The sequence below is a fragment of the Pseudopipra pipra genome, chromosome 9 (assembly GCF_036250125.1).
Source record: "Pseudopipra pipra isolate bDixPip1 chromosome 9, bDixPip1.hap1, whole genome shotgun sequence".
NCBI lineage: Eukaryota > Metazoa > Chordata > Aves > Passeriformes > Pipridae > Pseudopipra > Pseudopipra pipra.
The window spans coordinates 16,738,300-16,755,440 of NC_087557.1; the positions used below are offsets into that span (position 1 = coordinate 16,738,300).

The 17,141-nt window shown below is 38.2% G+C and overlaps 1 protein-coding gene across 5 annotated transcripts in view; it reads left to right on the top strand.

Annotated features, from left to right (window-relative positions):
* The window catches only part of COL24A1 (collagen type XXIV alpha 1 chain), a 123,940-nt gene that overhangs the window by 59,748 nt on the left and 47,051 nt on the right, over positions 1-17,141 (top strand). For 4 of the 5 annotated variants that reach the window (XM_064664817.1, XM_064664818.1, XM_064664815.1 and 1 more), the window contains 4 exons: positions 149-202; positions 1,458-1,502; positions 7,352-7,405; positions 8,460-8,504. In XM_064664817.1, coding sequence (XP_064520887.1) covers positions 149-202; positions 1,458-1,502; positions 7,352-7,405; positions 8,460-8,504 — 198 coding nt within the window. The remainder of the gene's footprint in view (positions 1-148; positions 203-1,457; positions 1,503-7,351; positions 7,406-8,459; positions 8,505-17,141) is intronic. The other variant, XM_064664819.1, reaches the window with a different exon arrangement.

Here is a 17,141-nt window from a genome sequence, read left to right on the forward strand (position 1 = left end):
TGGCTTTCTAAGGGAAATGCTATGAACAGTGGTAAGAAATGAAGCCTCCTTCTTCAGTTTTTCATTTTTATTCAGGTTTATGAGAGAAACTAGACCTGTGTGATTGTCTGTTGATGTAAGTTTTCACTGTGTTTGTTTCGATGTTTAGGGACTTCTGGGTGACCGAGGGCCTCCAGGGCCACAGGGCCCCAAAGGAGTTGAGGTAAGATCAAAATGTTATCTAGTCAAGAGATTATGTTTCAAAGAAAAAGTTAGGAGAGGTAAGAGGGTTAGGCAACAATAGCTAGGTGTGTACGGTGTTGTCATGCAAAATTTGAAGTTTCTTTCGTATTTTGGCAAGTGTTACAAAGAGGTTTTAGCAGGTTTATGGGGCTGTCCATTCATTATGGGGTTTATTTTAGTTATTTCAGTGGGATCTCAGGTAGTACATGTCCAGAGTTTGATGTGGTTCTTTTAGTTAAACTGGGGAGATGGTGGGGGGGAGGCATAGTATGGAAATAGAAAGCGTATATCAATTTAACTATAGTGTCCCAGATACACTTAAGTAAACAGTTAGACCCCTATTAACTGAAGGAGGAGAAAGGTAGCTCTTCATCTTGTAGATTCATTGAGTATTCTTAATTTGTCATCATAAAAATAAAAGCTTACGTCTCATAGGCTAAAAATAACATTAGAAATTATTTAATTAGTGATTCTGGGATAGATCTCTAGACTTGTAAGTACCTAAATTATGGGCTTCCATGACAGGTATTGAGTGAGTAAAAGCTAACAGTGACAAAATGATCTGTTTAGTTAGAAGCCAGGAAACAGGTAGAATTTCTTAATTCCTGTTTCCTGTTGCTTGTAATTGAAAAAGTTGTGTACCACTTCCTCCAAAACTTGGAGAAAATCTCCCATATTGAGGAGGAACAGTGGACCACAATTGATACGAATTCATGCTTTAACTACGTAATGAGTGAACCCTGAAGAGTTAACACTGCAGTTCCACATTGTTCTTATCTATATCAGTGCACTGCACAGCACAGGCAGTGTCTCATTTCTTCTCTTACACACCTGACAAGCCTGACCCCCAGCCCCCCCTCCATCCTTGAGAAAAGATAGGGGTTAAACCTTGGCAAAATGCCATAGCAACATAGAAGACAAAAGCAGGAATGTTCCCACTGCTTTTATAGTCATTAGTGTCAAATGTTGCTGCAATAGAGTAACTGCAGGGCAGACAGAGGTTGGCCCATCATTGCTGAGTCTCCACCTGCTCAAAATTGTGAAAATATTGCTATCATGGTAGGTATACCTACAGTTTCACAGCCCTTCTTGTTGTTTCTATCAGACTTGAACTCATACAAACACATATGAAGTAAATTTAAGATGATAAAATAAATACAAACAGTTATCTGCAGAGTTTCTTTTTTTAAAATTAGACTTGACATCAAGATCATTGAAGTCCTGATTTCTTTTAGGGAGAAGTAGGACCAGCTGGACCTATGGGAGGAGTTGGCCCAAGAGTAAGTATAAGTAATTTTGTTAGAGGCAGGGGTTTTTTTTAGTAGGAAGATAGCTTTAAAATGTAAATTTACTGTGAGAAGTGACTGTGATAAAATGAGAAGTGGTTTTCCATCCAAAAAATTGTGCCTCAAAATAAAATTTTTGAAAAGGAGGAGATAAATAACAAACTGCTTTGAAAAGGAGGAGATAAATAACAAACTGCTTATGGTGCTCCTCTAAGACAGATGAAACCACCATGCACTTCCTAGGGACTGAACCAGTTGATATATCAAAATATTTAAATTGGGGAAGAAGAACAACCCACCGGACTCACAGGGAGAAATAAAAAGGAGGTATGCTTTAAGAAGTCTACCAGAAACCTGGTAGATAGTTAGTGAAAAAGTGAAAGCTGGAACATCACAATCCTGTTTATGCTGACATGTTTTAAAAGATAAAAGTTTAAAACTAGCATCCAATTTCTTTGTTACTTATAAAAATAAACTAGTGTCTGTGAGCAATTCAGTAACCTTGAAGCTTATTTTTAGAAGCATTCTAAGCTAAAATGAATACTGGCCTGCACTAGGGATTACAGGAGTGTCACTAAGTTTACTGAATGCAATTTTATCTTCTGCCTTTACTTGATTTGCTTATATGTGGTTATCACTGGCTTGGTCTTCATTCTGGTTGACTTCCATTTCTTGCATGAACTTGAGAAAGTCTTTTGCACTGTTTCCTGCTTTTAAAGTGAATATATACCTATGTAATTTTTCTTGTTCGTTAGCTAGTCAAAGCTGGGTATTTGCTTTATTTTGGAAATAATATTAAAACATTTTTTGTCACATAGGTTAGGTGTTAAAATGAACAAACAAACCCCAACCAAAACAAACAAGTGAAAAATCCAAACACAAAACCTTCCCATAAAAGTCTCCTTGTTTTTCAGATGAGGAAAACATGCAAAAAATTAAACAGAATTTCAAAACACTCTGTAACTTAATTCAATATTCAGTTGAATCTGTTTGAGCTTCTGCTGAGAGCCTCAAATTTTTGTTTTGGCTACATCATACTTGGAGTCTCCTCCTTGGGCAGGGCTTCATGGCTAGACAGCAACCCAATGTTGTGCTGTGGCAATTGGAAAAGAATATGTTGTAGTGGGTGACTCATGGGCAGTAAGACACCTACTCTCACATCCCATACGTCATTGGGCATGCACAGGCCACCAACAGCTCATGTCAAAGTGACCCAAGAGGAAAATCTTCTGTGTAACCTAGCAAACTGAAATGTTTTTAATCTATTTTAGGTCACTTTGACCGAAATTATTTTTGTTTTTATTTCTCTCAATGGGAGATGTGCACACCTTTGGCTTGTCTTATGGCTCTCTGGTTTCTCTCTCTCATAGCAAATTGTTGAGAGACGAGTATGTGGATCTGAGGTGGGCCCCAGGGTTGCTGTCTCCAGACGTTGTTTAGTAGCTTGCTGGCTAACATCCCCTCCTGAAATGAGAGGTAGGGGAAAAGGGAATTTTGCTTGATGGGCAGACCTGCCTGTTTTTCCTCCTCATCCAGGGGCCCATCTGCTTTTGCCTGGATTCTTCGGCTTCTGTTGTCTCCAGCTGTTTCACAGCTCCGGGCCAACTTGTTGGCTGCTGCTCTGAACTCTGCTCCCATCTCTGGTTGTCCTTGCTACTTTGCTCCCACATGTAACGTAGACTGTATGATTACAATGGAGAGAGAGTCACAATCATGAAGTTGTTAAATCTGACATAGTTTACCAGGACTAGTCAATAAGCTGCTGAACACATCTTTCTTTTTAAATTATGCTTGCTTAATTGCAATTTGACATTCATTTGATATACATAGGCTTTTTTTCCAATTTCCATGAAAGGAGTATAACAGAGTGAATGCTACATCTGAAAGTAAACACTATCAAAATCGTGTTGTCACTGCACTAATTCAATAGCCATGGGGGCAGAGGAGGTCTCTCAGAGGGACTTGAAGAGGTGGTCTGGCCATGCATGGCCCCAAGGGACCATCAGCTGTCTGCTACGTCTTTAGCTGACAGATGTGTTTAACTTGTCTTTTGCAGCCTCCAAGAGTTGGGGATTCTTCATTCTCCTCATCAATCTGCTTCAGTCGTTTGCCTGTTTTACAGACTTTTTTTCTAATGTCTAACTGCTCTATCTGAAAATCTTGCCTGTGCCTTTCTCATTACAACCTTGCTTCCTGCCCTACAGACCTTATTTGTGGGCATGGTTAACACGTTAGTCCTCTTTTCAGCCGCTGTTACTTTGACTTTTCTAGGATTTGTCTAAACTGGGTAAAGTACCCTTGCCGGTGATATACTCTGCACCTTTGATTATTCTTATGAAGCAGTAATGGAGCAGGTTTCTAGAGCTTCTGGAATCCTCATCTCTTCTGCTGTGCACTTTTCAGGTCAGAGTATTCAGCCCCCAGTTCAGGTTTAGGCATGCATGAACCAAGCAGAGAGCCATAAATTTTCACCTCATTTTTCTGTCTTCCCCTGCCCTTGATTCTAGCATTTGCTTTAAAAAGCATGCAAAAGACCAAAAACCCCTGGCACCCACCTGACCAATGCTGCTATCAAAATAGATCATTCTCTGCAATGGATGATGAACAGAAAGTGAATATGAACTTGCACCCTGGTTCTCAGGTCCCAGCTTGAAAAAGAATTTTCATGTATCTTAAACAACTGGAGACAAAATTGAGGATGCTCTCCTGCTTACTCAGGATATATAATATATCAGTTCCACAGAGCTCAGTCTGTTTGAATTTAAGAAGAGGTTTTCGAACTTAATCTGATGACATAATTTGAGATTTAATTCATTCCTTCCCAAACCTTCCCACCCATTCTATTCCAAAGTCAAATACTTACATTCTCTTAAATTAATCCTTCTACATTAAAAAAAAAGCTGATTTTTTTTTTTTTTTTTTTTTTTTTTTTTTTTTAGTATTTGTTTATTTATCCTGCAAAAATACAGTGGATGCCACATTAAAGAAGTGGCTGTGTTTATTTGGTTTCTTCCCAATTATCTTTCTCTCTCAAAGGCTATCCAAATATTAACACTAGCTGTCAGTGTAGCTCAGCTCAGTCACTGCAAGCATTGGTGCATTTTATTAGGTTTTTTGGTATCTTCATTGCTGGAGCAGAAAATTACTTTAAAAGAGTCGAGATTGTTTTAAACCAGAACCTGAACAGAGACCTGAGTAGAAGTCTGCAACTTTCTCATGAGAGGAAGAAGAAGGGCAGACACTGATCTCTTCTCTATGGTGACCAGTGACAGGACCTGAGGGAATGGCCTGAAGTTGTCTCAGGGGAGGTTTAGGTTAGATATGAGAAGAAATTTCTTCCCCCAGAGGGTGGTTGGGCACTGAACAGGCTCCCCAGGGCAGTGGTCACAGCACCAAGGCTGACAGAGCTCCAGGAGTGTTTGGATGATCCTCTGGGGCACATAATGGGACTCTTGGGGATGGTCCTGTGCTGGGCTAAGGGTTGGACTCAATGATCCTTGCGGGTCCCTTCCAACTCTGCATATTCTCTGATTCTGTGATAAAAAGGAACTCCTATGAGTTGATTCCTTTCTGAGCTACACGTGTTAAAGAAAAGCTGGAATTCATATAGTCATCAGATGAGCGGTTTCTCCTGAAGATGGTGGAAAATGCTATCAAATCTGCCCCACTCCTCCAGTGCAGTATTTTTCTGAAAGTGCCTTCCTATGGGCTGAAGGCTTGTGATGAGCTCATGGAAGGATGGAAATAGAGCTATTGTGAGAGATATTTATATTAATATATACACACCTGTACCTACCCATTGTGAGGGGAAAGGAAGAACAGGTGGTTGCTGTTTCCTGAAAAGGGAAGGCTAGAACTTTCAGCTAATATTTTAGGAAATAGACATTTCCTTTGGGATTACCCTGCCTTGGAAGAGTAATTTTCTCAGGGGTTTGCAAGCAGAAAAGCAGCTATCCCTAGTTTAACCTTCTGTCAGTGGCTTTTCATCCATATATAAATGTTTTGTATTTCTGTTTAAAGCCAAATCTGTGTGTTTTGAATTACTTTACCAGTTAAACGCACTTGTTCCATTTTCTAATCAACTTCCATCTGTTGTGTGTTCTTCATAGCTAGTACATAAATGGGAAATGAGCCAATTTACAAATTATAACTCTGATTCAGTTCTCATAGGACTAAAGTTATTGAGGTAGTTAATAGTGGCCACTAGTCTTCTTTCAATGAATTTCACTTGAAATATTTTTGTTATAGTCTTGCTGTCTAGAAAGACCCTAAGGTTCTTTAGAGTAAAGTAGTTAAACAACATGTAGTAACCTGCAGAAGCCCATCACTCGTTCTTTGTTAAGCCTTGTGGAAAGACATGACTTGCGTTGTCTGGGTCTCTTCTCTTTGTGGTCTTTTTGCCCTGCATTCCTGCATGTGCCATGTTTTAATCCATTGGCAACAAACAAAAATATGTTCCTAAAGTGGCTTTATTTGTTGGAACTTCCTGGGCAAAATGAAATCACTCAGGTAGGCAGAGAGAATGAGAGATGTAGAAAGGGATTAATAAGAGAAGTCATGGAACCTGCTAAGATAATATGATTTTAAGCCATATGGAGAATTTCTGAGATGCCCAGAAACTAACACGCACATCGTGCTCTGAAAGACAGACACAGAGCAGCGGAAGCAAAAGAGGCAAATGAAAAAATGCCTTCTTTTTTTAAGAAACCTGTTTATTACCTGTTGCTTTGGTTGCTCTTGTCTCAGGACAGCTGATGTGGAACAGAAAGCTCATTAGAGGCTCAGGTGATTGCAATTACTCAGTTTGGTGGAACAGCAGCTGATAATTTCCTTTTAGCAGAAATCTGCACCTTTTTGATACTGAATCATTAAAATGTTGAATTCATTTTCTTTCTCCAGTTGTCAGCCTTCAGTGACCTCATTAGGAACTTGCTCAAGAGCCTGATCCAGTCCATTAGACCTGTACTTCTGGACTAGGGCCTTTTCCTCAGAGCAGATGGGGAAAGCTTGTCTAGACAGGGCTGTGCTGTCCAGATAACCAAAGGGTTAGGCTATTCTTGATGTTTAAGAGGAAGTAAAGTACACCTGGAGGGAAAACAACCTCCTGAAAGGGAGACATAATTACATTATAAACATATAGTTGGAAATTAAGGGGGAAAGCATTCTGGTTTGTATGTCTGTGTGGGTCTGTAGGAATGACAACAGAGGGAGGGATGAATGTTATAAAATGCTTCAAAGATTTGGTCACTTTGTGGCCTCCTGCTCTGATTGATGTTGCTGTATTTCTTCCAGCTAACAATATGTTATTAATGCAGTATCATAGCAACGAGAACTATCAGCAGCAAAATGCTAGTGGAGAGAGACAAGGCTTAAATTAATCATCAATTTTCTGAATAAAGAGGAAAGGATATTGGAGCTGATTTCGTCTGGTTAAAGAAGGACAGTTGTGACACCAGTCCCTGAGGTCTGAATGTCAAATTCTGTTAGTGTGACTCCCTGTGCTGCTGGAATTAACAGGAGAGAACATGACCTTGTCTTTTTTCTTGTCTCCCTAATGTTTTTTCAAAGTGAAATTGAGATGCATTTCAATCTTGGACTGTGATAGTTTTTCCTCAGTGTTAATTGCTGTAAGACTTAATACAGATTCTGCTTACTGTTCTAGTATTCAACAGTGTATTTTCAGATGTAGATTTCTAAATACACTTACTTCAAACTTTGGTATTAAATATTACTAAAATGTACATTTTTAAGTGCCCATATTTTGATAAATACAGAAATTGGGATGAAATTATCTTTTTTTAAAATAAAATATTTACAATATTTTATTCTAATCCTTATTTTAGGGAAAGCCAGGAGAGAAAGGGTATATAGGTGATCCTGGACCAGAAGGTTTAAAGGTAAATGATGGTTTTATGAATGAAGTAGAATATATTTGGAGAGTCAACTGTTTACAGTTATACACTGCCATATACAGTGACATGCCAGTGAAAGGATATGAGTACATGTTTCCATATATTATCAGTGTATATCATACTGGTGGTTCTGCTTTCTTGCAAGATCCCATTTTGGAAAAGAAGGAAATAGTGCAGCTCTAGGAGACAGGGCTATGTGAACAAAGAGTGCACCTGCTAAAATGAAATCTAACTGCCTGGGGACATGAGGGTGCCTGGGGGCAACAAGGGGCTCAGGGCAGTTCTTACACTGACAGGATTTTGGGGTTGTGAGTGAGGAGGAGATGAAGTGTTGCAGTTTGAAAGAGGAGCTTGTGGCAGCAGAATTTCTCAGTGCTGAGCTGCAATCTGTGTAAACAGTATACAAATAATTGCTTGTCAGTTATTAAATAACTGAGATCATAATCATAGCCAGATAATTAATAGTGAATATACACCCAGCTTTCACATGTAAAATACACAGAAAAATGTTCCATTTATATAACATAACTTGCAGCATTATTAAAAAGAACAGAATTAATCTAATACTGAATGACAGTTTCAAGATTTTGGGGGGAGGAGGAAAAGCTTATTCAAATGTCAATTTTCCTAATATTTCATAGCAAAATTGCAGTTATCAATAATGTGCACCAGCAACATTTACCTTTGAAGCAGTTGTGAAATAGTGAAGGTAATTTGCTGAAAGGAAGATATAAATAAAAAGTAAGAAGTTCATTTATAGTATTTGCTGACTTAATGTATTTAGTGAGCACTTAATACATAGTTTACATTTTTGTGGGCAAGTCCTGAATAGATTAGGACATCATTTTACAAAATCAAAATTAACCACTGGCAAAATTAATTTTTTATTGGTTGCTTAATTTTAGCTTTTAAAGTTTTAATTGGCAGATGTAACTTAGAAAATAAAGAGGTTCCTAGGCAAATAGAGCACTTTGATATACACGTATGGAAGAAATTACTTTTCTAATGTACTACTTCATCTGTTTTCTACATTTAACAGGGAGAACAAGGAGATCAAGGAAAGCTTGGAAAAAATGGTGTAGCAGTAAGCTCGAATTCTCTTTCTGGTTTGATTTTTAATTCTGTGTTTATTTGAGAGTGAATGAATAATTTGTTGCAGGAAGTTTCTGATGAAGTTTGCCTGCCTTTGAAGCTGTAGTATGGTAGTTATACCTTTGTCATTTTTCAGAATCATACTATTTAAAGAAATTTCCCATTTGAAGCATTTTCTTGAATTAATTCTGCTTTTTTCCTAATATGTTGTGTGAACATTGCAGGTGGTTGTAGGGGTTTTCCAAGGCACGTTTGCCTAAGTGAACAAGTGATCCTTTTCCAGTTAAATCTTTTGAGAGGCTACATTTAGCCAGAGATGTATTTTGCAGACTTGTTCTATCTACCCTCCATAAAATCACAGAGCTCAAGATGACCTTGAGGTGACATGTAGTCCATCCTCTACTGCCTAGGCAAGATCAGTTATCTTGATATCATTGCTGAAAAATATTTGGCTAGCCAGTTATTAAAAAGCTCCAAGAATGAAGTCTCTGTGACCTGCAGGCAGACCAGGGCTTTTCTATCTTTATTTTTAATAAGTTCTTCCAGTTGTGTAACCTGATTCCCTTCTGCTGGAAACAGCATTTTACAGACGATGGTTGTTATTGTGTGCTGCCTCCTTTCTTTCTTTCTTTTCAGGCTTAACGGTCCCCATTCAATTAGCCTTTCATGTTTCCTAGATAATGTAAGTCACATTCTAACTCCCCCTATAGTCTGCTTCCAATTCATCTAAACATCTATGGCTCCAGCTTACTGCTCAAACTGTTCAGAGTACTGAGAGAAAGGAAAAATTGCTTCTTAGATACATACTTCTTGCATACATGTGCTCATTTCTACAGTGGTATGTTGTTATTCAGTTTGTGATCCACAGATCTTTTTTTAAAGGCTTTATTCTCAGTTCTTCCACTGTAGGTGCTTTTTTGGTTGACAATTGTCACTTAAACATACCGCCTCAGAATTCTCTCTACTTAATTCATCCCTTGCCCTTTTGAATTTTTAACTTTTGTCTGGGATTTATGAGCAGATGTGAGCTTGTTGGCCCATGCTTGAGTTACCCAAATGGTGTGTAGAATACGAGTACATTGATTCTATCTCTTGAGTTCATGTCTGCTGAGAAGAGATACCACCCACTGGTTTGGGCTTAGTGCTGTACTACTCACAAATTCTGTTCAATTTAGTTGGTAGTCAGAGTGAGCTCACCATTATCTGCAAAAATACCAAGCAGGTGTATCCCAGACAGCTCATCAAATGTTTGGTTACTGCTGAAATTTTATAAACTGCCTGTAAGACAAGTCCAGATCCTCTGTGCTTCAGAATATTGTGCCCTGGAGAAAGGGACTGAGAAGTTGGACTCAGTCAATTAAAAGTATCTGCTTAGACAGGTACCAGTAGTGCCATGACATGCCATAAGGTCCCCTTAGAAGTTGTCCAGTATTTCTCTAAATGTAGTGAGTATACTCAGCAGCCACTTGATCTATAGCTTTGTTCAGTAGTTTATGGATAGCAAAACCTTCATTTTGTTAGGTTGTAATCAGAGATATAAAGCCTAGATTTATTTCCTCGTGTTAGCATTTGGAAAATCTCGTGGGGGGTATATTGCCAGATGGTTGGGGAAAACACAGGTGAGTACTGGGGAATGAGCATGTGATCGAGAGGAGTGGGGCATCAAACACTGCCTTGCTTTTATAGAGAGATGCAGAAAGGACTCTTTACTGGGACACAGTCATAGAATCTCCTGTCCATATAACCAGTGTTTCCTGACAACATGTCGCTTGCTTTCCCCACCACCGCCCAGTACTGCAGAAGATGAAGCTTTTATTCCATGGGAATTCCATTTTTTTAGCCTGTAACATGTTAGGGAAAATTCATAGCACTTACTATGTTGTACAGCGTCACATGCACCAAAATCCTTAATAAAAGACAACCTTAAGCTCAATCTTAAGTCACTACATTAATAATAGTATATAAACCAGCTAGTTACTTAACCTTAAGTTTCTGGATTTGACATGGAATTTTTTTTGCTCCTCAGTGAACTTGAATTCAGTGCACAAATTTTCCACAACTCAGATATTTTGTATGAACATTGTCTTTCACCACTAAAAGAGCTCTATTCTATGTAATAATTACTGGCTCAAACACATAATCAGTGATTATATGTTTCAGTGATGACAAATAAAATAATCATACCAGCTACCACAATGTAGTCAGGGTCAAGATGCAAGAATGAAATAGCAAAATATTTACTGTGCTGAACAATGGGGTGTTGAAGCCCTGTTACAGTGCTATAAAGAAACATAAGTATGGCCCATCATTAATTACCATTTCCCATGCTTAGTTTTTGGAGAATTTGCATGTGATACAGGATGACATGCAATACCTGAAAACCGAGGTAGTTTCTAAGTTATTGATAAATATTCTTCATTTTTACTTGTGGATTTTGGAATGCCTTCTGCTTTATGTACATGTATTTTAATCAAATGAGCTTCATAGGCCCTTGATCCTGACATGTTACCTTTATATTATCTGGCAACAGAGGACTAGCACCCACTACATGGTCTTTAGGAGGATAATATATATTATCTTTTCATTAAGGCCAATGGTGAAACACCAAGAGCAGGAAACAATCTTTCAAGCACACTCAACAGTACTCCTCAGACCTTTCAAAACCCCCTTCCTTCACTTTATTCACCACTGACATCTGTAACAATTAAGTTTTTCCTAAAAAAAAATTGAAAAGTACTAGCAGGAAGAGAATGGTTTTTCTCATATGCAGAAAACGCTTTTCCAGATGTGAGTCCTGATGCAAAATATTCACTTCTGTGTGCTTTGGACGCAGGTTTTACTTCCAACTTCTCATCAGCTTCTGTTTGTAACAAGTAATTTCTCTTTCCCTTGGCATGCAGATAGAGTGCAAACTTATTAACTCACAGATAAATCCGCTCCCCATTATTCGATATTGGCTCTGGTGACATGAGTGATGACTCCAGGACATCTCTGTAATCACACATGCCACACACAAAACAAATAAACAAACAAAAAGTTTGAAAAACAGAAGACAAAGTACAAGAACGAAGTATAAGTGCCACCAACTGCTGGGACAGATTTTAAGATGGAGTCCAAAAGCAGGTATGGAGTAAGGCACCTGTCCTTTCTGATGCCTTGTGAATTTTGTGTTACCAGATGCCTGATGACAATAAATACAAGGAGAAATTGTACAAATAGGACTAAACAATGTGCAGTTACTGTGCAATGTCTTTAATTGTAAAGGGAAAGGGAAAAAGAACTTACTAAAAAGTTCATAAGTCCAATGTCTAATAAAATTCTGTGTGTGTGGGTTTTCCCTTCTGCACCACCACCTCACCAACCCCTCTTTTTGTCTTGTCTATGGTTTGCTGTTTATTCGTTGTCTTTATTGACAGAGTTTTTCAAATTAGAGAATATAATGCATACTTTTAAGCCTATGGTTAAAATATACAATACTCTTTTTGTATCATCTAGTAGGCAATCCATCACAGCATTCCAGTTTTCCATAAGATAACTTACCTGAATAAGCTGTCTAAAGAAGAAACTTTGCAATAATAAATCCTGTAAATGCTGAATTCATAGCAAATTATGCCATGAAGCACATGTGCATGTCTGCTGTTGATACTAAAGTGTTGCCTTCTTTCAATTTTCTTACTTTTCCTGGCTTTCAGTCATCTCCTGGCTTTCACTAATACATCTGCCACTGCTGTTTGAGGTGCCAAAGTAGTTATTTCTTTTCTGTAGCAGCTTTCCCAGGTCAAGTCCTGCTTAGTATCTGCTTAGAAAAATACAGATGGCAACCCGGCACAAAAAGGCAAGTTTCAATAGCAGGAGATTGGACTATAACACTTGGTTATTCAGTCTACTAAGTTGGAATATGTCCTGAAATACAGCTTTGTTAGTAGGCTAGAAGCCACACCATCCAACATTTCTTAGGTCACATGAAGCTGATGATTCTTCAGAGCACACTTCTGCCAAAGTATTTCTGGATGCTTGTCCGCTGTGGAAACAGAGCAGACTAAATTTATAAAATGTTCATGGTGCTCATAAGCTTAAATGACACACATTTAATACTAGATCAGGAATGTGTCTCAAGTCAGACACTATTTCTTAACTGAGTCCTATAACAAAAACTATTTCTCTGGCTACAGCATATGTAGTGTTTCTTTAGAGGGGAAGAGGTGCAGGTTCAGGTGGGGCTGCTTGGCTCAGCAGAGCCCAGAGCTGCAGTACAATCCAGAAGCTGCCCTTTGCTGCAAGATACTCATTTAACTGCAGGACTATCAGGTTCAATTGAAGAGGGATTGGTTAAGATAGTGAGAAGTAAGGGATCAGCAGGCAAAGCAGATGTACACTGCTGATGAGACAAAATCTTTTGGAAGTCATGCCAAAAGAAACAACCCCAACAGTTACTGAGAAAACTCTCCTTATGTTTTGGGGGATGAAAATCTTGTTTTCCTGACATGTGCAATTGGATTTTGTACGCTTAGATGCGATGCTGTCCAGTGATGGATCGCAAATACCTGAAAAAAATTTCAAGCATCTCATATAAATGATCTGTCTCTTAAAATGTCAGGGATAATTTAAGAAAATGATTCATGACTCAGCTTTTATGACACAAAATTTAACTCATCTGAACTTGAAACAGTTGTTTACTAGAATTGTTTTAGTGTTTGATAATGCTAGTGTTTACCCAGACTGTGCCACTCTCATTAACTAAGTGCAAATTAATTCCTACTTTACCTCACCACCTCCATTAAGGAACTTCAGCCTGTGGCCCATACACTTCTGAATTAGAAATCACTGACATTTATGCACAAGACAGAGTATGTGGATAGAACTGTCAGCTGCAACATGTGCAACTGGTGTCAAAAGGACAAACTGAGATAAGCAGAATTCATTAACAAAAATCCTGGAAAAATAATCCTCAAAAATTACATGTCAGCAAGTTTGCCTGGTTGCAACAGGTTGAAACAACAGGAGGAAACCAAGCTGAAATGAAAAGTGCTTTCCCTTGGAAAAAAAGAAAAAAAATTACAGTCTGGCAAAGAAAACAGTGATTTTCAGGCTGTCGGTGGCAGCTCTAGAGCAGGCTGCAAATGGTCTGTCTGCGTGAGTCCATGAACAGCATGAAAATGCTGCAGTCAGGCCATGTGCCTGGGAGCTGAGTAGTTTTTGAGAAGAATTACCATGAAGCAGATACTGTGTCTCCTGGAGAAATAAAAATTAGCTGGGTTAGGCACCAGGGATGCATAATTCAGGGACAATGGAAACTGCAGCTCCTTTTGCTTGAAGAAAAGATTAAGTGAGCTTTAACTGATGTTTTCAGGATGCTCAACAAAAGGGGTTCTTTGAATTATCATGAAAAGTCTGGCCTTTGGGGATATAGGCCAAAAGATAAGTCAGTTGAGGAAAGCCATTTTTTTTTCAAAGACGGCTGAATGCATGGGGCATTGCCAAGGGCTTCTGAAGAAGGAACTAGTTTAGCTGCTTTCAGAAACTAGTGGGATAGAGATTAGTGTAAGTTCTATGAAGGACTTAACAGTGAATGGTAATAATGATACTCTGTCTATGTTGTGCTTCTTGTTTTTACCCCAGGTGACCTGATATACTATAATTCCTGCCAGTTTTTCTCTTGAGAAGAGTGGAGAAAGAGGTTACAATATATGGAGGTTAGCTTAATCAAGCTGTTGCTTATTGAAGGATTTTTTTGCTAGTAGTGCTCTTCATCATCTAATATCAGCTAGAGGAATAGTACCTGTACATGGCATCTGTAGAAGCTGGTTGTTAGAGCATCCACTCTTCCTCCTCCTGTCTATCAACCTTGTTATCTTTTTAAGATAGATAGTTGGCCTGAATATTCAAGGATCTTCAAGTAGATTTTGATCTGTTAAAATCAAACCCAAATGTTGCCTCATTTTGTTTTTTTTGAGTACTGTGTCAAAATGTATGAATTCCTTCTTGAAGTATAAAGCCAATGGACTCCTAAAGAAATGCTTAAGTGTGAATCTTAATGCGCAGACAGAGATTATGATATTGCTAAATGATGGATTTGAAGTGAAGTGATTCAGCACAGATTCAGGACAAATTTGTTGGCAATTAATTCAAAATTGCAAAACAAGTTAATAGAAAAATATTAGTGTGGCAAGATAATATTTTAAATTTACTTATGTCATCTCATTAAATAAATGTTGAATAAATATGTTTGAAAATGCTGAACTGTAAATGAAATAAAATTGGATTGGATAGTTTTCAATTACGATGGAAGAACATGATAACGTACAACCTGGCAGGTAACTGCTTCCACAGGAATGTTTGGAACCAGCTGAATATTCATTTCTCACTACCAGCTTTTTCAGTGGCTTACTCCATACTTTGGTTTGCATGAAGTGTACAATATGTTTTCAATTATTCAGCTACGGTCCAGTTTCTAACACAGAGCATATGCCCTGGCAAGATGGTTTTGTCTTTCTCAGGCATGTGTTAGTTGTGAGATCTAGTCTCTGACTCATTTTCCATAAAATGCTCCTGTCAGGAGGGTTTCTAAAATGCTGTTATTATACTGTTATTGTCATTAGATACTTTTACACAAATCCTTGTAAATTTGATGACTATTTTTTTAATAAGGTGCTTCAGGGGTTTTTGCCTCACTTTTCTGTTTTCTAATACATTGAATTTTATGTTTGAAATCCACCACTGCTCCCCAAGGGATTGAAGGGATGCTGGAAGATACTGATTCAACAAATCTGCTTTGAACTGTGTTAATTCTCTTACATAAGAAGGAGAGAGAGTTGAAATCTCAATGTAGTCTTGGTAGCTGGTCTTTATAATAAGCCAATCCAAATCTGGGATTTAAAGAGCCACATGACCTTATGGAAAGTCTGTAGGGAAAACATCACTTTATGGCTAATATGTTGATGAAACAAGATGTTTTGCTCTCTTTTTGCACTATCACTGAATGCTAGTGTTTTAAGGACCAAAATTGTATTCCTAACTAAGCTTTTTTCATTTCTTGTCTCTGTAAATACCTGCCCTATTTTTTCTCAGTCTTAGACACTTTTCCCTCTGTTTTGAATGGAGCGGTGGAAGAGCATTCAGTTAACCTGTCATGAACTTTTTTCCGCTTCATACCTCTTGAAGTCTTGAAGCATTTCACTGGCTTCGCTTCTAATCATCTTGACTAATTTTTTCTTTCCATACGTATCCAATTCCAGTTATGCCAAGTTTCTTTTACATAATTTGTATTGATGAAAATCTACCTTCTTTGTGTTTGCTTTTTTTTCTGTAAATTTTCTTTACTAAACTACTTTTTTTTTTTGAGGAATACCCAGTGTATAGGAAACTTTCTATTTAATAGCCAACCTTTGTGCTCACTCTGGAAGGTGTCATAGGCTAGCCCTAACGTGCTAGGTGATACAACAGCACTTGTTCAATTCACAGTCACTGCTTCCTAGTCATTCCTGTTCTTTCAGCCCAGAGCAACCAAGTCAGGAAGATAATACTTTTAAATTGAAAAGAGGACTTGATCAGAAGCTGTATAGTAAATGGTTCACTGCTGGTGCAAGCCACAACTCCCCATCTTTCTGATCAGCATTTTCAGTCCTGTGAACAGTGTGGCATTGGCTGGGAGATAGGAGTGTCTCTGTGGAAAAAGAATAGGTCTGAGTTTCATCTTGGCTCTGATTATGTCTTCTGTCCTTTCTGGAATGAGAGAATCAAAGTGATTGGTCTTTAGCGTTTTGAAACCGTACCTCCATACCTCTTATCTTGATAAGCAAGATTACAGGGTAGTTCTTTGTCTCACAGATTTCTGCCTGGCACTGAGGCCCACTGTTGGCTGTAACTGGTAGCAGTGGTAGCTCTCATTCTCAGAGTTCATCATGAGAGTCCCTCATTCCTGCCAGTGACGTCTGGGCCATTGCCTTGGTGCCAATATCACCAGAACCAATCTTTTACTGCTGCCAAGCCAAGAGACATCACAGTTCTGACATATAATACACAGGTTCCCACACATAATACATCAGTCCAGAAGCCACAGAGGTGCCTGTTTATCAATTTAGTCCCTTCCAAAAAGTACTTTGTGCCAGTATTGTCAGCCTCAAAGGCAGCTGTATTGATGGCTCATTGTATTCATATTTAAACTATGGGATTTCCAGAGTAGCTAGCAGTCCAAGAAAACAAGTAATCATAAAACCTTAGTTGCTTTGTACCTGTTCTGTTAAAGTACTTTTGACTGAACTGTATTCAAATTATACAGATAAAAACTACATTTTTTTTTAAATAATGCTTTTTTTATAAAAAGTCCCCACACTTAAGTGCCAATGTGGTGTTACTTAAGCTAGTTTCTTCCTACACATAGAGGTAGCAATGCCAGTTGTGTGAATTGGTATTTTATTTTTGCTTTTTAAAGTGTTTTAGACATAGTGCAGTTGTGAATTATGTCAGTACAATTTCTGCCATGTTTCAAGAGCAGTCATGCAATGTACTCTGAGAACTTAGTGCTTTTAGTTCAATCTCAATGTATCATACTTTTTTCGCTTGGGACTTTGCACTATAATTTCTTTTTCTTTTAGGTTTCATAATAAATTAGGTATTGCAAGCACTGGGA